Raw genomic sequence first — 25,369 nt, forward strand, 5'->3', positions numbered from 1 at the left:
GTATATGCTTAGTTAATGCTTATTAAGTAAAGACGTTATTAATAGTTAGTTAACTCTTAGATTAAGTGTGTATTAACCATTAACTTAGCTCAAACCAACAGTTGTATGTACCCTTATTGTAAAGTGTTACCACGCTGGAACCTACCTTGAGCAGAGCATCGGGGGGCAAATCCATGGAGCTGCGAGTCTCCACGGACTCCATCCTGCGGTGCCGGGGCCCCTGGGACATGGAGTCCGTCCTGGCCAGAGAGACGCCGTCCTCGTCCATCAGTCCTCCTCCCCCCTCCCCTGCCCCCTCCCCCTCCTCCTCAGAGCTGGAGCCCCCCTCCCCGGACAGGAGGGACCGACGCTCCCCGGACTGACGCTTCTGCCTCTTGAGTGACGGGGCGCGGCTCTGGCTGTTCCAGCTGGACCGCCGGCTGTTCCAACCGCTGCCCGCTGAGCCCCACGGTGACGAGCTGCGGGCACCGGTCTAAAGGCAAAAGACAAAGACCATCAGGAGAAGAGGTGGAGGACAGTTATTTAAAGATAGATAGATAGATAGATAGATAGATAGATAGATAGATAGATAGATAGATAGATAGATAGATAGATAGATAGATAGATAGATAGATAGATAGATAGATAGATAGATAGATAGATAGATAGATAGATAGATAGATAAAAGGAATAACAAGAAGGACAGCATTGTATAAACGTTGAATTTCAATCTTAAGGCGACCCTAGGCAATCTGTACCTTGCCCAAGCATGCTTGACGACTAAAGTCTAGATTGATTGACCAGTGCTCCGTTGGGTACTCAAGCACAGTACCTGTACCCGGAGCAGTGTGAGTGTAGGCCAGCCGGGGGCTGTACTCTGGCGATGTTCTTTAATGCAAATCCTCCATGCTGAGTACGATTGACTCGGCTTGACGTGAGCTGATTTGAATAGGGATTCATGCTGACAGGCAGACAGGAGCAAATGTAGAGATCCGGGCTTATTTTCTCAGGTCTTTACCCTGATCGTCAGAGAGTCAAATAGAGATTGGCTGTGGCAGCAGTGGGTAAAGAGTGTCGGATTGGGCCAGACACATTCATCACCATCAGTCATTATGACCGCCACGCATAATACAGGACACACACGCCTTGTTTCCACAGTTCGGTTCGGTACATTATGGCACGCAGTCATTTGTGTTTCCACTGTCAATAGTTGGGCCTATTGAGGCATTATTAGCTCTGACCGTGGTAGCTAAATCTAAGGTTACCGTTCCGTACCAAACTAAACTGTACTTCAATGTGGAAATGAGGCAATATAGATATTTCAGAGAGACACTTGGGGGGGAAAAGCCAGTAGGCAGTGGACGCTGGAGGGTAATTCCTGGCATCCACTTACTAACTACATCTCCATACATGTATAAATGTTGTCTTTACTGACATTCTAGCAACAGAATATTCACTTGAAATCTGCCACATGCCTTTTGAAATATGTGACAAGAAAAAAAACATAAATGTACACACCGGTGATCTGTCGTAGAAGGCTGGGTCCATGGATACGTTGCTGCCTCGACGGGACTCGTAGCCCACAGCGGGGTCACCTCCCACGGGCAACTTGGGTACGGGCATGGGGGTGGCGGCCGTGTGGGTTATGAGTGGCGGAGTCAGACTGGTCTTCAGGTCCACGTGACCATTTACAGGCACTACTAGTAAAAAAAATTAAAACGAGGGATACAAGTCAGTCAATTAGGAGTGGATGAGAGCAAAAGGATATGGAGTGTCAGCAGGGATCATACAATAAATTAGATGACTGCATTAAAGCTATAGTGTGTAACTTTGTTGCTCCTGTGAGAAATTCTGAGTAATTTTATTACACAACACTGTCGGCGCATCAAGATGATGTAAGCATTTGGTGATAGCGCATGGATTTTATACTTTCTGCTGCGCGTCTAGGTTTTTCCTTAGCAGTAGATTCAACGACTGAAACATTTCTTGGGCAATTCTTGGGATTTTCCTGAGCTCCTGCACCAGTGTCGGAGGACGACACCAGTTGTACTCGCTGCCATACTGAGAAATACATAGAGACTATTTTGGAGCTGAAAGGCTTAATCAACTTTGTGTCAACCCGTTTGGTGATTGCTTGAATCTAACCGACATTTATTAATACGAAAAGTTGCGCACTATAGCTTTAAAATGGACCATTTTGATTACAAAGTGGCAGTCGTGTGAGGGTTCGAACAAAAACACATTATAGAGGTGAAACTGCAGTGCTGCACTGAATAAAAACTATAACAGAAGAGCAAGAAGAGGTGGTGCACGGATAGCAGTGCCAAATGGGGGGGGGGGGGGGTTTACCCTCAGCAACGCAGCACAGCATACTTAAAAATGGATGCCGGCATAAATATTTCAGCACTGCGTTAATCTTATGAGATGCGTGGGATAGAATATTATGTTTGGCAGCCACACAAATACATGACATGTGTGGAACGAAGGCAATGCAACTTTAATAACGCTAATTCCTCTGCCTTTCCATCGTCTATCCGCATCTATCCTAGGAGATGTATGTAAGGCTCTCCCGGCTACGTGAGCAGTTTTACTCTAGGCTTTCTGTCTGAAGGGAGGGATGATAGCGCACGTCGGGGAGCTGTACAGTGTTTTTCCGTCGGGCATCTCAGCCTGCAGGAACAGTAATTAGAAGGGATGGGGAACTGGCTTATGAGGAATTATGGATGAGGCTTCTGTACTGGTTTTGATGCTGTGCGGAGAGAGAGACAGCCATACCAGGCACGTACACACACTGAGAACGAATGCAAACCCAATGGGGAAAAAGAGTGAGGAACGGAAGACCCCAGATATGGAACAGGTGGAGGGAATGTTTGCACAGGGTTTACTGTAGCTATGCCCTCAGGCCTGACCTGCTGATGCTGTATCATGCAATTCGACATAGACTTTCCAAGAACACAGTGATGTAATCTACAGGGATCTAACAAGGATTAAGGGGGTTTGACTGTGCACACGCAGACGGTAAAGGTTTCGCAGAGGGTTTGTAAATGGGAGCTTGCGATAAATCTCAGTGGGTTTAGCTTCAACCTTTTGCATTGTATCGTTTGCACCGTCGCATTATTGAGACATGTACTATACACCTTAATTGCACTCAATATTCTTACTGGAGATTTTGCTGCATTTTCTCTGCATGTGCGACGCATGCCCTGTTTTTACACTTTAAATTTAAGTGTGTAAACCATTGAGTAAACCTCCTTCAAAGAAGAGGTGGGATTGTTGTCTGACATAACAATGCAAGACAACAATAATGACATAAAGATGGTTCATTTTCCTTGGGCGCAGTGGAAATTATTGCTGTAAATTATGTAAACAGGAATATTCCCATACCTACCGCACATGGAAACACCTTATTTGGAATATCGTCTTGACCAAAATATGGACCTTAATCGGAATATGCTGTGCAAGTTTACGGGCGTGTCTCACCTTCGCAGGCCGATAAATCCTTCTTGCTGCCGTTAACATCCTCCACGCTCCGTGCGCAGGAATCGATCTCTGAACCCAAATTGGACTCATCACCCTTGACACACAAAAGCACACGGACAGTTGTTAGAGGCAGATACCTGTAAAAAAGGAATCTTGCTTTCTTAGTGGAATGAAAAGAAAGCTGATGGGTTTCCATTGCCTCTTAACACAGATCGCTACATGGCTGTAATGTATGTCACTCCGAGGGCCGCATCAAGCCTTTCACAGAGACAGACCTCGGATCAGTCAATGAAAGGCAACCTATGTACAAGTATTTGTGTGTCGTGGAGACCAAGAACCACCAGATGCGGATTTGTTAGACTGAAAGAAAGCAGGTTTTTTGCCAAACCCTGCAGTACATAAGTGCATTTGAGTTTGGGATATTATGCCTGTTCGTTACCAAGCGATATATTTTCAAATATATTTGATTAAAAACAGAGAGAAAATAAACACTATTGTTTATCATAAAAACTATTTAGTGATGTAACAGTGATTGCCAAATGTCAAGGGGCCCCCTTTTTCTCTTTGTTTATGTGGAAGTAAATTTCAAAATTGTAACCGCTCACTTTCTTTTACTTTTCATTTACTAATTTCATTTTCCTTCTGTTTTTTTAAGTACATTATATATCAGATACTTTCAGACTTTTAGTCAAGTTGTCATCTCGAAGGTGACTTTAACATATTCTACCAAAGTCATTTTCATGTAAGATACTTCTCTCAAGTATCACATTCAAGGACTTTATACAAGCCTGCAACACTCTCCAAGTGCACTTAAAGTAATTGTGGTTGGTGTAAGGCAATCGGTCAATTAGCAACCCGCTTTTACTTTTGTCTGAGCTCTAGAACTATTTATTCCTTGCATGCCTTGTTTTGTTCCCAAACGTAGTTCCACACGCTGATGTCAAAATGAGGCTCTCGCTATCTCACATTTACATACTTCTCTACTCATCCCTCCCGTCCTTCACACACGTTCCTCAATCTCCTAATTGCTGTTTTCTAGCCTCTGCTTTCACGCTGCCTTTCACTTTTAAACGTACTGCAGTGAACATCTCAGAGCTCCTGCTTGTATTTGTTGCACTGTGCCATAAGCCTGCAGACTCCATTAATATGCGCAGGCAAGGGCGCCTGGTGGATGCTGGATTAATAGAATGCCGACCCGGTGAGTCACACCTCTGTGGTAGCAAAGTGAATAAACTGTGTATAGAGAAAAAGCCTGAGGACGTTAGTTGGCATGCAACCCCCTATTTAAAATTTAACAAATTACTTTCTTGACACTTCCCATGAGTGTGAGAGAAAGACAAAGTGAGTGTGGATATAGTGCATACTAATTTTATTTACTGCAGCCTGTTGATATGACTATGTTTGAGGCACTAATTTGCATTTTTGTTTTTCTTGTAGGTAAAGCCATGTTAATTGTGTACCCTCCTGACTTCTTGTTACGATTTTAAATGTGGGTTCACAGCAGGGAACATGGAGCACAGGGGAATGGCTACTTTAAATACCTTGAAAATACTGTAGAAAATAAATAGGAGGGCTGTTTCTGTGAATCCATTCGGATTATCATTAATCAATAGTAGTAGTAGTGTTATGACTAGTTTCCATAGAACAAGGTACAATGGAGTTTTTCGGCCTACCTTGAGGGAAACATATTCTCAGACTTCGAAAATATTTCTAAAAGAAAATTCGTAACATAACCGAAATTAAAACATATTTTCAAGGGAAAGGTCATTATTTTCCATGAAAAAAAGTCATCATTTTACAAGAAGAAAAGGAGTATGAATTCATAGTTCTAGGCCGTGTTATTTTAGAGAAGAAATATCAGAATTGTCTAGAACGAGGAGTATAATTTGTAACCTTTAATAAATGTGTAAAATATACTTGGCCAGTAAAGCTGGTTCTATATAGCAGTAGTATCAAGACAGAGAACAGTGCTGATGTGCCTTTGGCTATGTCTTTTTTTAAATGTTTGGGCATAAATATTACACTGCAGACAAATGTTTTCGCACATCCACCATCATACAGACATACCACTAACTAAACACACAGCCCCACACACACCCACGGCAATTTATCACCAGACATAAATAATACAAACACGGTTTTAAGCACAGCGGGAGGCCCTTCTCCCCACTGGGCTCATCAACCCACATGCGATCAATCAGACAGGGACGGCTGTGATTGGACAAACCCAGTGGAGCAGAAGCGTTAAGCATCGTGGGTGCTCAACCTTTTACTGTATCCCATCTCTGCATGTCTGTCTTATGCAGGTAACAAGGAGAGGAGAGTTAAGGGGAGCAGAAGTGTTGTTTTGATTTTGGTTTGGGTCCCGTGCTGGGCGGCTGGTCAGTTGGGAGCTTGTAACTGCAGTATAGCCTCCGGGTCCGCGCAAAGGTCAGCCTGAGTGTTTGTGTGTACTCACAGTGGATAGGCCAGCGGCTTTGTTGTGAGAAACTTGTAGCAGCAAGAACAGAGGGCCAGACCTGAGAGGACTGCAGCAAATAGCAATGTAACACCATGAGCCTCATTAACACAACCAGATAATGCAACTGGGAGCCGAGCTGCTCCTGCATGTATACAGTCAATCGGACCGTAACTAGCCTACACGCTCTGAGCATGCTTCACAATTTCCCGCCCTGGGATTTGACCCAGAAGCAGAATAGCATTCGATGTGAACAGAAGAAGAACATCAATAGAATGAAAGATGAAAGCTGTGCATGCGTACAACTCTTACATATTGTACAGAGTTGTCCATATCAGCCTTCAATATGGTGCCAGCAACCCGCTAATGTTAGCAGCTCACTTACCATAAGCTGCTTGCTAACATAATAGGTCAACCCGAAAAGGGTCCAACGCTAACTAGTTAGAAGCGGTTGAAACGGCATATCGTCATCTATCTTAGCGGAGTTGGACACACTTTGGTCAATAAATCGATTCCCTTCAGTACTAGTATACTGGAACAAGGACAGTAGTCCAATTTAATGGCTTGATGGTCAATAAAGAGAAACAAGCAGTGCTCATCCTGGACTTCAATCTAGAAATTGTTCATAAACCTTCAGAGGAGCGAAAACAAGAAGAAAAAAAAAAAAGAGAAAACAGAAAAAGAGTTCCTGGCAAATTCTGAGATACATCAGAGTCTGTGCAGCTACACTAAAACTCATGCACACACCGACCACACACGTTGCTGGCCAGCACACATCAAACGTCAGTTCGGTTGCCACATTGGCTGCGGCGAATAAACAAAGGCTGTTCAGTGGTCAAATCTGCACGGAATAGCACAAGGCCAACATCTGCTGTGCTTCGTCTGAAGGCACCTTACAGAGTTTAAGGCTTAATACATAATCCAGACTTTATACAATAATGCACATCTCTTCTCCATAATCACACCTCTCTGGAAGGGAAAATAGATGAGAAGTATTTCCTTATACTAGACTAGCAATTGAAGGTCAATGTTGCATGTGAACAAATACTATTGGCACATAAGTTAAACGACATTGTATTTTTCCAAAGCCCTCAGACTGCAGTAATGGAAAGTTTATAGCTTCACAATGAGTTTTGTTTTCCTGTATGGGTGACATGTTTATACTGAACTTTTTTAATGGATACCAATGCAATCAGATCACTTATGATTGCCCTAAAACCTGAAGGACCAAACATATAGCACAACAGACACACTTTTTTATTTTTATGCAGATGATATTTTAGGCTACATTCAGAATCTAACGTATACAGTGAGGTAGACAAACATGGCTATAACTTGTCATGCATCAGTTACTTTTCTATGCTAAGTTAATTAGCCTTTAATGGAAATATAAAGTGTGGGGCTTTATGGGCTGCATAGTAAAATAACTGTTCATTAACTACTACCACAAATAAGTGATTACTAGGAGGCATTCTACCGCTCGTTTGCTGAAGTGTAAGCCTTTTGAAACATCTACAGGTGGCACTAACAGGTCAAACACACTGAGACTAAGACTGGAAGTAGTTGAAACTGTTCAATTCTGACTGATCGTGTGGAAAGATCGAGCTGACCTGAGATCTGATGCGCCCTAATCCTCTGATTGTAACACAGCCAACTAGCTGCTGTGGTAAAGAGCTAAAGTGGATGCAACTACACCAGACTGTCAGGGAGAGACTAATCCATGTCAGATCTGAGTATGATCCACCAAATTTTCTCTTCCTCCAAGGTAACTTTCTTTTTTCAACCCTCTGCTTCTCTAGTGTGTTATGTGCAACTTCGTAACAGTGCAGGGTTTCCACACATTTATCAATTTCAAAATGTCAGACATCTCTGTAGATTTGTTCGGACCATATTTGACATTGGAATACAAAAAGGTAGATTATTATGATGTTAAAAAATATAATTCCAACTGTTGACACGTATGTTAAATTCTGACTCTCTGTATGTCATTACGATGGTGGAGCCAATATGTTGAGTCTACATGCCAGATGCAGACGAGGATGCTTTGACAAGATGACAGTGCTTTTGCCCGAGCATATTATGACTTCTCCATGTTGGAAATGTCAAAGTTTTTCAAACACAATTGACATCTAGCTTTATTTTCCCATTTCGAATCCTTCACCAACCATCCTTTATCTTTGACATCCTGAAGCCAGCCCACGAAAAACGTGCATCACCCATGACAATCTTTCTGCCCAAACTCAAGGGCAAGTAAAAACTAAAGTTTAATTTATAACTTGACACTTTTGATATGTGTAACTCGACAGAAATGAATGAGTCACGCAACGTGGAAGCAATAGTTTGGGAATACAACATTATCATACTTTTTATAAATGTTTACATACTCTCTTGTCTTTTTTCCATACTTATTCAGTCCTGCAAATCATTCAAATTAAATGCCATACTTTTTTCCATACTGCGTAGGAACCCCGACAGAGAGACAGCTGTCGAAAAACATCATCCACAAAAAATAAATCCTGCCAGAGCCAATGAAAAAAGGTCCCTGGACACATAAAAAGAGAATTTCAAGAAGGCATCTAGGGAAAACCTTGGATAAAATAAGACTGGGCGGAGGGGCATTCAATGTAGAGGTCTTTGCAACTTTTGGTTTTTAGTACTTCCCTGGGGAAGGGAGGATTTTATTACTGCCTTTTCGTATGTCTCTGCTGTGAGTACACTCTTGTTTCTGGGGGAGAATTCAGCCAAGATCGGTGTGGTAGAAGTAAGTTTTCTCACCGGCCATTATACAATGGAGTTTTCACTGGAGAAAGGAAAGGTGAAGATGACAGCTTTGGAGCAGGGATGAGGGGGGGGGGGCACTGGACTCTAGGGAAATCCCCCGGTTCCCCAAAAAGTGGAGTTGTTTGGATAGCTTGTTTGCACTCTGCCACCCCAATTAAGGGCATGGTGGTGGAAGCAGGAGATGGACCAGACCAGGCCGGCTGCTGATAGCCAGACAATAATAGACACCATCAGCACACAGAGGGGATCTCAATCACAGTGCTTCAAAAGGGGGTGTAAAATAGGAGACGGTGGGTGGATGTTGATAGGAGGTAATTGTGTGTCGGAGTTTGTGTGCGTCCACCGAAATTAGATCCTTCCACAGCTGCATTTGGATCTCATCGGCCAATAATTGGAAAATAAAATCAGTACACCTGAGCTGTAGTAGCAAAACTCTTAAAATCAACACCAAGATGTTAATGCCATCCACAACAGTGCAGTTATGGAAGTCCAGAGATCTCAATATTCAAATGAACTCATTTCATCAAATGGCAATTTCATGTTTCAAATGTGTGCACACTAACCTTTGCTGAAAATCATTAAAACACACTGCAAAAGCTGTCGATGGTGTCATTAGTTTTTGCAGGTATTCCAGTCACGAAATAAGGTACTGGAAATACTCTGACTTGATTATGGTGTCGGATGACAATGTAAGGGATCGCCAATGTTATTATGTTTCACCCTGGGAGATAACAAATGTCTGTATTAAATGTCATATTTCAGTCTGGAACAATATGATGAATTGACCGGCCAACACTGTCATCCGTACAGCCACGCTGCTAGCTAAAAAAATGCATAGCTACTGCCAAAACGAAAAAATCTAACTGAAAACTCCTCAGTATTACACCAAAGCCTGCCATCATGCAAATGGAATCGAATGATAAATTGACTCTTTTATCTTTTCATTTACAAAGTGGCAGATAATGTGCACCCTTTGCCTGAAAATAAAATATAAATTGAATAGTAGTCAAACTGGACTTCCACGGCCAGCTAGTAAAAACAATGTAAGCAAAGTATACATTGGACATACAGTACACACAATTACATAAAGCAATACAGGAGAATACAGCTATAACAACATGTCTAAGCATGAGACCAGCCAGGGTCCACTCAAAACCCCATTTCAGGCTCTGGCCCTCGGTGGACCGCTGTATTATTATTAATTTTAAATCAGAACATTTTGGAACATTTGCCTACTGGATTAGTTCTGGATACCATTCAACAGTGTAAAACTACAGGGCACGAGGGCAAGGCTTTCAACCATCGGGCCGTGTATTAGTCTCGCACTTAAATCGGCTGAATCAAGCAAACAGAGTTGATCTCTGCGCTGTCTTTATTAGCTTTCGTCCTGGAGTTTGGCTGGATTTATCTAGGCCTCCTTAAAAACCCTGCACTTGCCCCCTCCTCCCCCCCCCCCTCTCTCTCTCTTTTACCTCAATCCATCCTCTAGCCAGATCAAACAGTGGCTGAGAGTCTTAGATTTTTGGCAGTGGTTTTACCCCGAGGCTTTTTTTTGTAGAAAGAGAAGGGGGTGGAGGGCTACGGGGAGGTGAGCACTCAATCTGAGGTTTTGAAATGGAGCCTGTTATTTAAGGAAAAAAGACAAGAAACCAAAAGAAATGCAACACACACACACACACACACACACACACACACAAGAGTTTGAGCACTCTCTTGTCTCTTCTAAACTCGAAAAAGACTACAAAAAGTCACTCACTGCCCCGGTTAGTTAGATAGGGCATCATGCAGGAAGCAGGTTAAGAGCCCTTGATGCAGTTGATTTGACACACTCCTTGTCAGCCATGTTGGAGGTCCGATGCTTTTGGCAACATAAGTGAAAAAAAACTGAATGTTTTAAGGCGTTTGGCATAATGTTGATACCCTTTCTTCTAGTTCTTCTTGGGGTTTTTTTTTACAGTACGTTCAATCAACTTTCAAGAGTTGCCAAAATACCTTTTCATTGACGCCTACTGGTTTTTGGGCCATGCTGGTTCCACAGAGGTTTTTGAGGTTTCACTTGCTGCGCCTTGTACCGTCACCACAATACAGAGAAAAGGAATAGAATACCATTTGCGGTGATCAAATAATTGAAAAATGACATGTGGGGAAAAATCCAATTGCAATGTTTCTTTCCAAAGATACTCAGGATAATTCACGGGCCCTTGCTGCGAGCACTTCTTACAATATGTATTTATTCTGTCTTAGTTGTGGTTTTAAATAGTTGACACAGGGCCAATCATCATTTTGAGTTATTTCTTTATTTCAGAAACATCGCCCCCTGCTTTTCTGATGTTGTTCTTATTTTGATGTGTTATTGCTGTATTTTCTTTGTTTTTACTATATCTCTTAAATGCAATTTCTAATGTCTTATTTTGATGTATTTTATGCCCCTGTAAAGCACTTTGAATGGCCTTGTGTCTGAATTATTCATAATAAATGAACTTACCTTGCTTTAAACTGCTAAATGTATTGTCAGATTTTTTATTTTGTTTATTTAACCTTTGTTCATAGCCTACAGGTTATCTCATTGAGACACGGGGTCTCATTATCAAGAGTGCATGTATGTATAAATGTACTTGACCTTTCCTTCCCACTTACTGTATAGTACTGTATTGAATTGGATTGGCAGCGACACATTCGCCAGCAAAGATCTCAAAACCTCTGTGAACCAAACTGACACTATCTGCATGACACAATATTACAAATGGCCAGTTAGAAAATGCAGGAGCCCTGCAATGCCACTGGTAGCATTAACTTGGAATTTATAATCTTCATTATTATTTTTAAATTAATGATCAGGCTGGATTGTAAATCAGCAAAAAATATGCACAAAAAGCAAGAGTCTGGCCTAAATACACTTTGAATAATCTTGCTACTGACCTCCAAACTTTGGCTGTTGAGAGGTGTGACAGATAACTGCAAAAGCCTCTATAGGGAAGGATGAGGAGAACATGTGGAGAGGGAGGGCATAAGGGAATGGAGGGCGGTTATGCCTCGTTTCCACTGAGCAGCACAGTTCGGTTCGGCACAGCACGGTTCAGCAAGGCACTGTTACCCTAGATCTGGTTTGCGTTTCCACTGACTACAGCACCCTTACTTGGTAGGCCGCATACATGTCCGAGTATATACAGTCTATGTGTCACAGCAGTTGAACAGCTCTGGCTGCATCAGACATACCTATAGTGACATCATAGCAATGGGACACAGTGTAGCCCGCTGATTAATTCAATGAAGAGGAAAAAAACACACAATAAACAAAGGGCTGCGCCGTGACGTTTTTCCCTAAACACAAGGCTCTTTTCACCTGCCGAGATGACTAATCACAGCGGTTTAACTCTCACACAGGAATGACTATTCTGTCGACCAATCAATGGACTGCAGTGTGTAGCTTCACCCTTTTGGGACAGCTTGGTACCCCAACAAAAAGGATGACAAAAATAGGTGCGGTATGGTTCACTTATTCTGGTACCCTTTCCAATGTTTGACAGTGGAAACACGAGTGCACGCGCACCGAGCCAAACTAAACCGAACTGCACCGCTCAGTGGAAACCAGGCTTTTTTAGTCAATAAAAAAATGGAGGGAGGGAAGGCAGAGCTGCAGTGCTTTACATACCCCTGAGTCTACAGGCAGCTGTATTAGACCCGGCTCGACATGCAAGTCCTCCCGCTTGGGCGGTTCCTATAGTGGAAGTGATCGTTGCAGCCGGACAGGAGAGGGAGGCGCATACCGGGGAAAAGAGGTAAAGAAGGTCAAGAGGTTGACACCACAATATTAGACAAGAGCAGAGGGAGAAGAGTTAAAAGAAGAGTCAGCCTGCTTTTACATTCTGACTTTACCATGCAATAAAGCATGTATCATAAGCCGCTGCCCCTTGGACCACAGTGCACCGCCATGTGCTGCACATGTGCATTCCAGCGACTTCCATTAGATGAAAGCATGACAGCTCAGCCAGCGAAGATCATTCAGGACATACAGTATAGTGCTTGGAAGCATTCCTCCGCCGCTACGTGCTTTCGGTGTGAACGGTGCATGTTTGCGTGTGCGTGAAATGAGAGTTTCTTGAGAAAGGAAAGATCAACTTTTCTGTTTCTGGTGCTGTTAATAGGTGTGTCCATGTTAAAAAAAAAAACAGATGGGTCTGGTTGCACTCGCTGCAGCGGATATTGGATTCTGTCACACGGACACGCTGTCAGAACCTGACAGAGGCAATATACTGTATACTGTATGGAAGAAGGAGATGGATTAATAGGAAGAGATAGAACAGGAAGGAGATGAGGAGGGTGGAAGGAGTTGAATTAAGAAAATAAAAGCATGCAAAAAAGCCTGGAAAAAAAATTCCGATTTCCACCTGTCTTTATGCCTATATGGACATGAGAAGTTAAACACACTCTTTTGTGTGTGCCATGTGTGTGTGTGTGTGTGTGTGTGTGTGTGTCTTGGTTTCACCGCCCCTCATCTCTCCTGGCTTGTCTCACGTCGTTCAAGCGCCCCGTTACCTGGCAACCCTGACGCAGGGAAAGTTTTTTGCCGACTATAAATACACTCGGTGTTTGCAGGGGAAAAGGGTGTTAAGTTTGAACAAAGAGAGAGGCAGAATTAAACCGACAGCTATGTGAAGATGATACAGGAGAGGCAATGGGGGAGAGGAACAGAATACCAGCTCATAGACCTAAGGGCTTTATTCTATACTAGGTTGTGATGAGAGTGGGTGTGTTTTGCTTCCTCTCTTTCCCTCAAATAGCCAAGTTTAAGTGATACTTCAAACTAGGATTACAGTTTTGACCAAATTAGAACACAAAACAAAGATCAAGGATATTGACACTGGATTCTTAGAAAAAACCTAATTTAGATTCCAGTTCGACTTCAAGATGTCCACACACACATGCTTTTATTGCAGTCATGGCCTTTACGTCAAGCCTTCCTCTTAAGCAGCTTTGGTCCCCTATATGACTCCATTCACTATAGCCATGCACTGGATATTTTAACAGGCAGATAAGCGCAATAACAGTAGAAGCCCATTACAATTAATCCATATTTTATGAGTCTGTCAACCCCTCTTTCTCCCACTTGATTGGTCTATTCTCTCTCCTAAAGGGCTGTCACAGATCAAAGCATACTGTAATAGGTGCTGTCACCCCTCTTCAAGAACGAGACAAAGGGATGGATGGGGATAGGGTCGAGAACCCCCCACTGATTAACTCTCTCCATCTCGTCTTACCCTTTATTCCTGTCTCTCAGTTGCTATATCATTCTCTAATGAAGCCCTGTGTGCTCCAAATGGGCTGGCTTAAATAAGTGAAGAGAGGCCGCTCGATAAGTTTAAATTTATTTTTTCTTCTCCCTGTTGACCTGCGAAGAAATGTTCCCAGACAAAGGTTTTTTTTCCCCAACTGCTATATCTCCAAACAAAAACAAGGCAATTATAAACCTTCTCCACTAGGGGGCGTGAATCTTTTGTAATCCCACCATCCAGTAAGATTTTGATTCTTGGGGTCATGAGTTGACGCTCTAAAAGTTATTAAATAATCACTGAACTGTAATCGTCAACAACAAGCTTGGTCTCAGAGGGCTGTTTAACGGCTAAGGGGCCGGCTGTAGATTTTTTTTTTAATGCTAAATTTTTAGCAGCTAGCGAAAAAAACTGCCTGTTGCAGCGCGACAACTACGGATGCTGGGTAGAAAAGTCAACGTTACCGGCAGCTGTGAAATTATTCAAATAGAAAAAATAAATTATCATTAAGTTTAGGTATCTTTGTTAGTCAAGTTACATTGAAATTCGTCTTTTCGCATATCCCCTCTCAAGTTTTCCACTTCAGAGGGGGTCAGAGCGCCATAGTACAGCGCCCCTGGAGCAGTTTGGGGTAAATTGTCTTGCTCAAGGACACAATGGTAGAGATGGTGGGCAACGTACATGTAATACCAGCCACCACTACTTTTACAAATAACACCCTCCTGTCCTGTGCCGGGGATCGAACCAGCGACCTCACGGTTACTGGTCGGCCCCTCTTCCTCTAGGCCATCCTACCACCCTTTCATGCAAATTAGTAATCAAATAAAACAAAATAGAAATCACAATTCTTACACTACTACACTGTAATAAGGAAGGGGAAAGATCAGCTGGGGAGCCTGACAAGAAAGTATCTGAGGACAAGACTGATGAAACGTGGGGGGATGTGGACTGATACATAGTAGTCTAGTCCAGCAGACATACTTTTCTCATGATGCGTTTTATGGCAATGGGGCTGCATTGGCAAATGTAAGCAATATAATAAAGAGGGACGGCTGATGCTGAGATAGTGGGAATGAGTGGGAGGTTTGATAAGATGACAGAGATGAAGAGGAGAAATGAAACGCTGCAAACCAGTGTGATGTCATGTCCTCACATAACCCGCTGCAGAGAGTGCAACATAAGGTAACAGTTCATGTCTTTCAAGTGAGTGTGTGTGTGTGTGTGTGTGTGTGTGTGTATGAATTAGTCATGTTTGCGTGGGCGTGTATATCCATTATCCATTAGTGTTATGAGTGCTTGCATTGGATAATAGACACCTCATTGAGTGATTCAGCCTCCTGTTTCAGTCTTTAAATCTAATTCTTCAACAACAACAACAATTTTTTTTTTAAATCCGCTAGAGGAGATAGCAGATTGAAGATCAACACTCTAATCACAAAGGCAGCTTTCTCTCCAAGGCTCCTAGGAAAATAATAAATGTAATTTTTTTTTACTGCATGATTATTTCTATTGTAGCTTTGCATGTGTTGTGACCAGAAACGTCATACCTCCGTCTGGAAACCCTCGACCAAGATGGCCACCAGCAAGTTGAAGAGGACGTAGTTGCCGAAGGTCATGAGGGCGATGAAGTAGAGGGCGGCTACTGGCGTGGTGGAGGCCATGCCGTTATATAAGACCTTGTTCCAGTCTTCCTGGGTTAGGATCTGGAAGGAGAGGAGAGGAGAGGGGAGGGGAGGAGAAAGTACCCATGGGAAAAAAGCACATCATTGTTCAGCATTTGTTCTAGTAGTTTATTAGTAGGTATTAGATAACTGATTTTTGGTCAAGCCTCGTCTCTTTTAGATACAGTTTATAGTAAATGTCCGCACAACACACATGGCACAGCTTAAATTCCTATACATTTAAGACTTTCCCACAGTGTGGCAATACCATATAATGGACACCATAGTTTGATCGGGGCTTTATCAAAACATATCATGTTACCCTGCAAACTAGTGTTAGTTACCGCATCTTGATTTTGAAGGTAGCATTGGGTCAGGTTACTTAGCAGTGAGCTAATTAGCAAGATGTGCTAATGGTTGTGGCTTACATAATAGCAGGAAACACAGTTCAGTCAAGTTTGAACACTTGCATTGCTTATTACATGCTTAGGCTGTTTGTGGGGCCAACAGCCTTCCAGGTTGCGCATTGTTTAAATGTAATGCCTAGAAGCTACTTCTCTGTCAAAAACAGGACCAATTCTGAGCACTTCAGGTTTTTACATTGCGGAATGGCAAAGCGCTGAAATTCAAAATATTTCATGACTGTGTATACCGAATGAGCGGAGCCTCCATGTGTAACATCATGAGGACACACTGTACAATGTAGCCTACTGTGCAGCGGGACATGCTGACACATAGCATAGCCCCCAGATCAGATGTTTCACTAAATAATAAATAGCTACTATATTAAGGGTGATATATAGGCCTACTATACTGCAGGATGGGCAGAGATCATGGATAGATGGTTGGAACGCCACAGAAAGGGGGTTTTGAGTTCAGTCACTAATCCACGGTGACATGATGCCTCTAAGTTATGCTACTTGGAAATGTAAATTAGACGAGCGGAAAAAGAAAATGAGGGAGATAGATAAAGAGACAGGCTGTTCGGTAGAGAGAGAGAGTGAAGAGGAATATTTTATTTAATATATTTTATTTATTCAGGAAGGAAATGGTCTTTTCAGTGTCTGGACGGGGGGGGGGGGGGGCAGCTTTGGCTCCGATGAAGCGAGACGGTGTCGGTTGCTTAAGGGCACTTCAGCAGGTAGAGTTTTGATCACACTGGCAGGCTGGGCTATGCTAAGTTAGGCTACTTTGGGAAAAAAAGGTAAGCTTCCAGATGGTAGAATTAACGGGCATACCTTTAGGTCATCCTGCTGCTACGTATTACTGTCTCAAACAGACTGTGAAGTCAAGGCAGAAAGCAAGCTACGGTTTAATTGTCCGTGACACAGTAAAATGTGAGTGTTTAACTAGAGTAAGGGAAAGGGCGGGCAGAGCAGAGTTTGTGTGTGTGTGTGTGTGTGTGTGCGTGCGTGCGTGCGTGTTAGTGTGTGTGTGCGTGCGTGTTAGTGTGTGTATGTGTGTGTGTGTGTGTGTGTGTCTGTGTGTGCGTGTGCGTGTGTGTGTGTGTGTGTGTATGTGTGCGCATGTAAGTGTGTGTGTGTGTGTGTGTGTGAGTTAGTTACCTGGAAGACAGTCACTATGGCCCAGAGGAGCGAGTCAAAGTTCTTCCTGTCCGGCACAGTGTCTCCTTCCTTCTCAGAGCCGAACTTACAACCAAACAGATGCATCCCCAGGATACTGACACAGAGAGGGAAGGGAGGGGGGGGGGGTTGCAGACAGGAAGTGGAGAGATAAATGTTTACATCAGGCCAAACCCATTAGATTAAGTACAAATAAACGGGGAATTAACATGCTGAAAATATACTTGTTTTGACTGATTACAACTGCCTCTAGCGAGAAGCGGTGGCAGCATATGCTGAACGTTCACCAAAACACAAAAGCACAAATTAACTTTCATAAGCACTGAACACTAGTTTTATGACCAAAAGGACCACAACATAGCAAAGATAACAAAAACAGCATGCACAGATAAGTCAGGTAATATAGGCAGAAATGTTGCCAAGAAAAGGGAGTGGAAATGCAGTGCCTCTATATGCCAGGTTCAGTTCAGCACCATGGAGAGCGCCACAAACCACGGCAATGACACACTGTGTATTTGTGTGTGACAGTCACTCAAACAAATGAAGATCAACGACGTTAGGAACAAATACACAATTGCATTTGACTTAAAGTAATTCCTTCTACTTTGGAAAACAAAAGGAATGGTTTGATAGAGAAGGTTGCTGATAACTGATAACCAAACAGGTTATATCAATTATATCTTTGTCAATTGTTTCTACAACCCCAATTCCCCAAAAGTCCCAAAAGTTTCTTTATTTGTCAGTTTACACAAGGTATACCAAAAAATTCATTCTACGCATATCCCCTCTGAAATTACTACACTTCAAAGGGGGGTCAGAGTGCAGGGTCAGTCATTACAGCACCCCTTGAGCAGTTTGGGGTTAAGTGCCTTGCTCAAGGACACAATGGTAGAGATGGTGGGCACCGTAGTATACCAGCCACCACTAGTTTTACAAATAACACCCTCCTGTCCGGTGCTGGGGATTCAACCAGCGTCCTTGTGGTTACTGGTCGGCCACCTTTTCCTCTAGGCCATCCTACCACCCCACGTTACATTCAACCATACTAAACAAGGCTGGCTTCACGGTCACTCACTCACTCCTGTGCCTATACCTGAAGATGAAGATGAACAGCATTAGCAGCATGCAGAAGGTGGCCACGTTGTCCATGGTCTTCATCAGCACCACCAGCTGTCTCTGCAGGGCCGGCATGAAGCGCACCAGCTTCAGCACACGCATCAGCCTGAAGGTCCTCAACACAGACAGACCTCCACCCTGCTGACCCACGATCTCCCACACGCTGTACACACAGAGAGAACACATGAGTTGTAAGGCCAACAGGTCATTGTAACTCTGTTTGAAATATCTGGCTTCATGGTCCACTGTGTTCCCAGTGGGTCAATCTATTCAACAGCTTCTTGCTATAGCTGGGAAAACAAAGGGTTATGAGAGGCATGAGAGGAAAAAGCGAAACAGTTGGGTTGCTGGCTTTAAAACCAAAACAATGAGCTGAAAAAGACAGTAACATGTTTCGTAAAGCTAAGGAGAGTTAAAGGGTTATCTATCTGTGGATTTATCACTACAACACATGTTACATTAAGCTTTGTCAAATGACCCAATGTTAATATAGAAATACAGACTAGGGCAGCTTTAAAAGTAATTCATTGGATAATGTTAACTGACAACAACAAGAAATGTGTGTAATACTGCTAAAAAAGAAAGAACCAAATCAAGTGAAAAATGTAAACACACAAACACAATAATAATAATAATAATAATAATAATAATAATAATAATAATAATAATAATAATAATAATAATAATAATAATAATAATAATAATAATAGGGGGAAATGTACAGTTACAGTTTCCCCTTCCATTCCTTCTAATGTTCCATTTCAGTGTGTTCTCTTGGCCTGTCCTAGCCGACAGTTCTGCAACATTTAGAATTTATCTAATGTTAATATTGTTTAGTTTATGTTTATCTTATTCTACTCTTTATTATTTTTTTGTTGTTGTTCCTATTGCACCATTGGCCAGTGATAAACGCCATTTCTATTCTGATGTATGTCTTCCATATATAAGAACTGACAATAACAATTTGACTTGACATCTGTTTCTCACCTGATGACCACGATGATGCCGTCAAAGATGTTGTATGGGTTCTTGATGTAGCCGAACGGCCCGTAGACCAAAACCTTCAGCAGCATCTCCAGTGAGAACAAGCTGGTGAACACAATGTTACTGATCTCCAGTGCGTTGGTCAACTCATCGGGCTGGAGATGGAGACACAAAGAGAGAGAGAGAGAGAGAGAGAGAGAGAGAGAGAGAGAGAGAGAGAGAGAGAGAGAGAGAGAGAGAGAGAGAAAGAGATGAAGGTGGTTAGGGGTGTGCTACACAGCAGATTAAAGATGGAGTCAGCAATTCTGGAGAATGCAATGCTGTCAAAATCACTTATTGTCAAAATCAGTGAATATCTCCTCAAGGTCCACTACCTGTCCGTACTCTGTGTGTGCTGATATTTTGTTGTTGCTGTTAATACACGACATAGGCTCTGTAAACCGGTTGTCTGTAATTTTCTGTGAAACCAGTTTACAGAGCCTAGGCTGTGTATTAGCAGCTTTTTTTTCTTTTGGAGAACACAGTATGCCGTCAAGTGTATCGTGAGGAGATATTTACTGATTTTGACATAACGTGATTTTGACAACAAGTGTTCTCCATAATTGCTGGTTCCACCCTTAAACCTCTTACAACAGAGGACATACATGATGTGTAACTTGTAATAAAACCAGAAAATCACCAGAATACATTCGTATGACTACAGCTGCAAAAACCTGCTGCGTCACATGTGCACTAAAAAAAAAACCTGTTCCAATCCAATGCAAATAGGAGAAATCTGTCATTTCAAACTCATTTCACAATCACGCACACGCAACATTTATCTGGCACCAGGACACACACACGTTGCTGTGTGCACCCGGGGCGTCTGCTCAAAGCTCATCAGAGAATTGGGCTGCCACTCGCATCTAGATCAAACAACTGGTGTGTGTGTGTGTGTGTGTGTGTGTGTGTGTGTGTGTGTGTATGCGTGCGTGTGTGTGTGTGTGTCTGTGAGCATTTGAACGTGGGCGTATGTGATGTGTGCCAGAATAAAAAAAACTGCAAAAAACAAAAGCATGAGAGAATGCAGACAGACAGAGAGAGAGAAAAAAAGCCAGCAGATAAAAGGACACAGTATGTAAATCAGACATCTATTGCGATTATTACCGGAGAGGAGAATTAGAGCCGGTGGGGATGCTGTGCTCTGTTATGAGTCTGTGGACTTCCAGAGCCGCTTCAATCCCCAGGCCTTTCATCTCTCATGCAATACACAGTTTACACAACTCAAAACACAGTGTCATGCACACACTTTACACTGCTGTGACACGGAGGATGGGAGGTGTTGCGAGTACTGATCTGTGTTTGCATGTTCTCCGTCATGAATGTGTAAGTCAATGTGTGTGTGTGTGAGTGCCTATATCGTACAGTCTCATATACAGTAAATCCATATTGTGTGTGTGTGTGTGTGTGTGTGTGTGTGTGTGTGTGGGGGTGTGTACTTGAAGAGGTATCTTTGTGAGGACCTAGCTTCTAACCATCGGAGTGAGGACATTTTCCCCGGACCTAACTTAGTTTAGGTTAGTGTGTGTGTGTGAGTGTGTGTACTAGTATAGGGAAATGTATGAGGACCTAGCTTTCTACCAGAGTGAGGAAGGTTTTGGAAAGTGGAGACAGTTTGCCTGGTCCTCACTTCTTCAAAGGCATGGTTGAGGGGTTGAGATTTAAGGGTTTTAAGGTTCAAATTAGAATTAAGTTTAGGTTATGGATTGTGTGAGGGTTGTGATATGGCATTTAGCTGTGATGGTTAAGGTTACGATAAGCGGCCAGGGAATGCATTTAGTCTATACATTTCCTCACAAGTATAGGCGTACAAAAGTGTGTGTGTGTGTGTGTGTGTGTGTGTGTGTGTGTGTGTGTGTGTGTGTGTGTGTGTGTGTGTGTGTGTGTGTGTGTGTGTGTAAAAATAGTCCTCGTTCCGGCAGAAGCGCTAGCCCCAGGCTGAACCCGGACGTAATGTAGTGTAATGTAAACAATGTGTGTGCCATTAAGCTTGTCCTGGTGGGCTGTCACTAACATCGTACACCATGACTGCTCAACAACACTAGCAATGGAATAGCATACGGAGATTAACATCACCGTTTGAATAAACGCTCCGACGCGCTGTATTATGGCACCGCTTTGTCTAGAGCACTTAAGCCACAGTTACACAGTCGGGCAGTTATTATGAAATACTGTCATTGGTGTTGTTACGCTTCTTTCGGGTCATGCGGGAAGAAAAATGGTTGCTCCCTGTATCCCTGCTTTAAAAGCAATAAACATTTCAAGTGCAATCAAAATTCAGCTTTCATCTGGTACAGTAAATACAACGTGTCGACTCAAGAGTTTGGCAGTGGGCCATTGTTTCTCTTCAAAAAAATAACAAAATGTTTCACCGTAGGTATGACAAATGATTTTTGTACAACCTTTTTAAACCAATGCGATAAAGCCTTTTTGCAAAATGTATCTTCAAATAATTCCTTCAGCTTTTACCCTAGCTACATTGATAGCATAGAAGTGAACTCCATTATGTGTCAGTGCGCCTTGTCATCGATCCCTTTGCAATGATGTAAAAATAATACGTGCCAGACCACACACTCTTCTGCAGCGCTGGGTGTGGACAGAGGTGCAATACACTTAAAGCTTTTAGCCTGGTGTTAAGTCACTCTCCTATAATAAACAAATGAAGCCGTTTACATAACGGCATTGAAGCAACCACCTCTGAGTGTGAAGAGATCTCTTACAAGTCATTGCTTAGTATTAAGTCATTACTCCCACAAGACCAGAATGTCAGCCCTGAGGCAGAGAGATAAGGTCCAACAACACCAAGGCCTAATGTTGCACCATAACTGACAGCCTGGGGCCTCAAAGTTGAATGTCACTGGCTTATGATAAAATGCTACTCTTGTTATATCTAATTATTTTAACAAGTCCTCACAGAATGACAAAATAGGTTGTCAGTGTCTTCCCAAATGAGCCAAATTACCTTAACTTCTGCAGCTTGGGATGTATAAAGTGATTGATTGAAGTGAAATTAGTTTCAGGTGTATGCAAACGAGAGACTTATTCACTTTGCCCAATTGACCATCTAGCTCTAAACCCAGGTCCCTTTAAGATATTTTAGACTTTAACCACATTTATTTCTTCCGTCTTTGCTTCTGGTAAAGGAAGGTCATCAATTGTCCGAAAACAAGAGGGTCACTTGTCCGGAAATGTAAAAATATAATGCTTCAATTGTGTCAGTGAACAATCCATGCTGTCGCTTTTTAAGGCGAGGATGTTTGAAGTGCTGAATGAAAGGATTTGTATTGAGTGTGTTGTAAAAATAGCATTATTCAGTGCTCTAGTGCGCATAGTGTTTCACTAAAATTGTATTTCGCAGGCTGCCAGCCTGTCACAGAATTGAAATAACTGTGAAATAATATGAATATAGAAACTGACTCCTGGCCAATCAGGCAAGAGGGTAAAGGCAGAGAACGCCTTGAGTCGTTATAGGCTAGCGGTTTTATCCTGCGTTAACGTTCAAAAATCATAATGTACCGTACTGTGCATCAAATTCATAATTATAACCATTGCTCTTCTATTGATCTAGACCGTTAACTGAAAGACTAACAACTAACTGGAGGAGAAATAGTTGGGGAACTGAATTGTTTGCCACTTTCGAGGGGGAACTAAACTTTAATGTCACCCGAAGAGCAGCTGAAAAGTGTCACTCGCTTTCTCGATTTTGTGTTGGAATTTTAAAAAAAAGGAAATGCATTTTGTCACATCATTACCCGGTCCGAGATTTAGTGTGAGCACCATCATGCAATACATGTGCAATGGGAACTGCTCAGTGTAATACATAGAAAGAAGAGGGTGCCACTTTTTATCCTGCTGTACAAAAAAAAAATATGGCCCCAGCCTGCAATGCAGCTCTGGCCAGGGAACCCCGCTTTCTGAAAAAACAAGCTTTTTTTTCTCCCTTTTATCTCACCTCTTTGACATAGCCTCCCCTAGCTTTCCCTCGTGTCCCTCTCTGGGTTCACACAGATACGGACAGATGTATCTGTTTGATCCACACTGCTTTATTGTTTCCATTCATTGGTACACAGACAAGGGAGGCGGCTGCAAATCCTTCAGACACGTGCAAACACACGTATTGTGTGATCAGGGTTCAAAGTTCAAAGAGTAGACAAAGGCTAAGGAACTCAAATGTTTGTGTTTTCTTTTGATGAATGCCTTCACACACACACACACACACACACACACACACACACACACACACACACACACACACACACACACACACAACGTACATTAAATCTTAACAAACCTTATTCTACCCTTGACCTTAAAACCTAGTCTTAACCCTCAAACCGGCCTTCGACTAAGCAGGATCAGAAAAAATGTCCTCACTTTACAAAAATGTCCTCATTCCGATGGGTACAATCTAAAACTGGTCCTCACAAAGATGCCTGTACAAGTACACACACAAACACACTAGTGTAATACCATAAAAATACTCAAGAGGTGTACCCGAAGTTCCACTAATAACCACGAGTACTACATATTCAAAGGCCACACACATAAACCCACACTGTGTGCTCCACTCCCACACTCATTACCGTGTGTGCAGACATGTTGCATGCGCAAAGCTCTACACTTATAGACTCACACTTAAAACCATGCACAAACACATGCACACGCATCTTAGTAATGGATGCGATTGATAAGCCAGCACAAGAAGTACAGTTTTTATGAGGTGAGACTTGGACTGCAGACATCTGGCCTCGAGACTGGGTTTCAGGTCATTATTTTTCCCCCACTGTTTTCTGCCCGCCTATTGTTCCAGCTTGTATATTAGGCATTCCTCAGACATCATGCAAGATTGCTGCAAGAGAACGGGACCATAAAAAAACCCTTTCTCACACACAGAGAAGCACACAGGAACACACAAAGAGACACAGAGGTAGTAACGGTACACCCACAACCACAAAGAAAATGCTAGCGTCACCAAAGGTTCACAGCAAGGACCCTTCTAGAGTCTGGTGTCTTGAGAATGGATATGCCAATAGACACATGTCAGTGTAGCCATTGACTAATAAAGTAATTTAAGAGCCGTAAATGTACCAAACAGAAGTGGGAGTGTTCCCATCATGGAGTGTTCCCATCATGACTCCGACTTCCGGTTTCCGGTTTCCACGTAAGATTCGCTAGCTGTTACGTTACTGCTGCTTGTCCTGTCGTGTCTTAAAGTTTATTCTATTGTTTCATTCACACTTTCCTGTTTGCTTCACAATTTGTACTCTGTGTATTGTCAATCACTTTCCCTATCGTTCTCCCCTACCTCGCTGGTGTTGGGGGGTGATTTGTTGTTGTCTGTATAGCATATAGCATATATCCTAGCACATAGCTTCTCGCACTCTCCCCTGGGTCTGACTCTGTGTCTTACTCATACTTGTGCGTGATGGCTTGTGCGGATTGTGCTACTTTACTGGCTAGATTGACTCGTTTAGAGAGTCGCGTCTGTGAGTTGGAGCAGCTTTCTGCTCCTGACGTTATAGACAGCACGGACACATTGCTTAGCCCTAGCCCCGGGAGTCTTACTACCCCCGGTAGCATTGTGGTAACTGCTTCGGCAGACGCGGCCAGGTTCTGCCCTGTCCTGCGGGGCAGGGGTGCACGCGGTGCTGGCGGGCTTGCTTGGTGCCCTGGTTCGCGGTCCCCTCTCGGGACTGAGAATCGGTACTCGGCTCTTGCGAGCCCTGTTAGCCCGTCTGTCTCCCTCGCTCCCGTTGGTCGGGCTGGGCCCCGCACGCTAGTCATAGGGGACTCCATCACTCGCAACATTAAACTTGATTTGCCAGCCACTGTTAAATGTATACCTGGAGCCAGAGCATCCGACATTGAGGCTAATCTTAGTATGCTGACTACATGCAGGGATAAGGGGGATAATGGCGGAACGCAGACACAAAACAACACATGTTTTGATAACATTGTTATTCATGTCGGCTCCAATGACGTTAGGCGGAAGCAGTCTGAGATCACTAAATATAGCTT

General features: G+C 42.9%; 1 protein-coding gene across 1 annotated transcript in view; it reads right to left on the reverse strand.

Annotated features, from left to right (window-relative positions):
* The window catches only part of cacna1g (calcium channel, voltage-dependent, T type, alpha 1G subunit), a 161,658-nt gene that overhangs the window by 65,786 nt on the left and 70,503 nt on the right, over window positions 1-25,369 (reverse strand). The window contains exons 10-16 of the mRNA XM_080048576.1: window positions 19,316-19,467; window positions 18,306-18,491; window positions 17,195-17,309; window positions 15,516-15,671; window positions 3,460-3,553; window positions 1,498-1,679; window positions 146-472 (exon numbers count right to left, since the gene is read on the reverse strand). Of these exons, the coding sequence (XP_079904702.1) occupies window positions 146-472; window positions 1,498-1,679; window positions 3,460-3,553; window positions 15,516-15,671; window positions 17,195-17,309; window positions 18,306-18,491; window positions 19,316-19,467 (1,212 nt within the window). The remainder of the gene's footprint in view (window positions 1-145; window positions 473-1,497; window positions 1,680-3,459; window positions 3,554-15,515; window positions 15,672-17,194; window positions 17,310-18,305; window positions 18,492-19,315; window positions 19,468-25,369) is intronic.

The sequence above is a fragment of the Ammodytes marinus genome (genome assembly GCF_949987685.1).
Source record: "Ammodytes marinus genome assembly, chromosome: 20".
Lineage (NCBI taxonomy): Eukaryota > Metazoa > Chordata > Actinopteri > Uranoscopiformes > Ammodytidae > Ammodytes > Ammodytes marinus.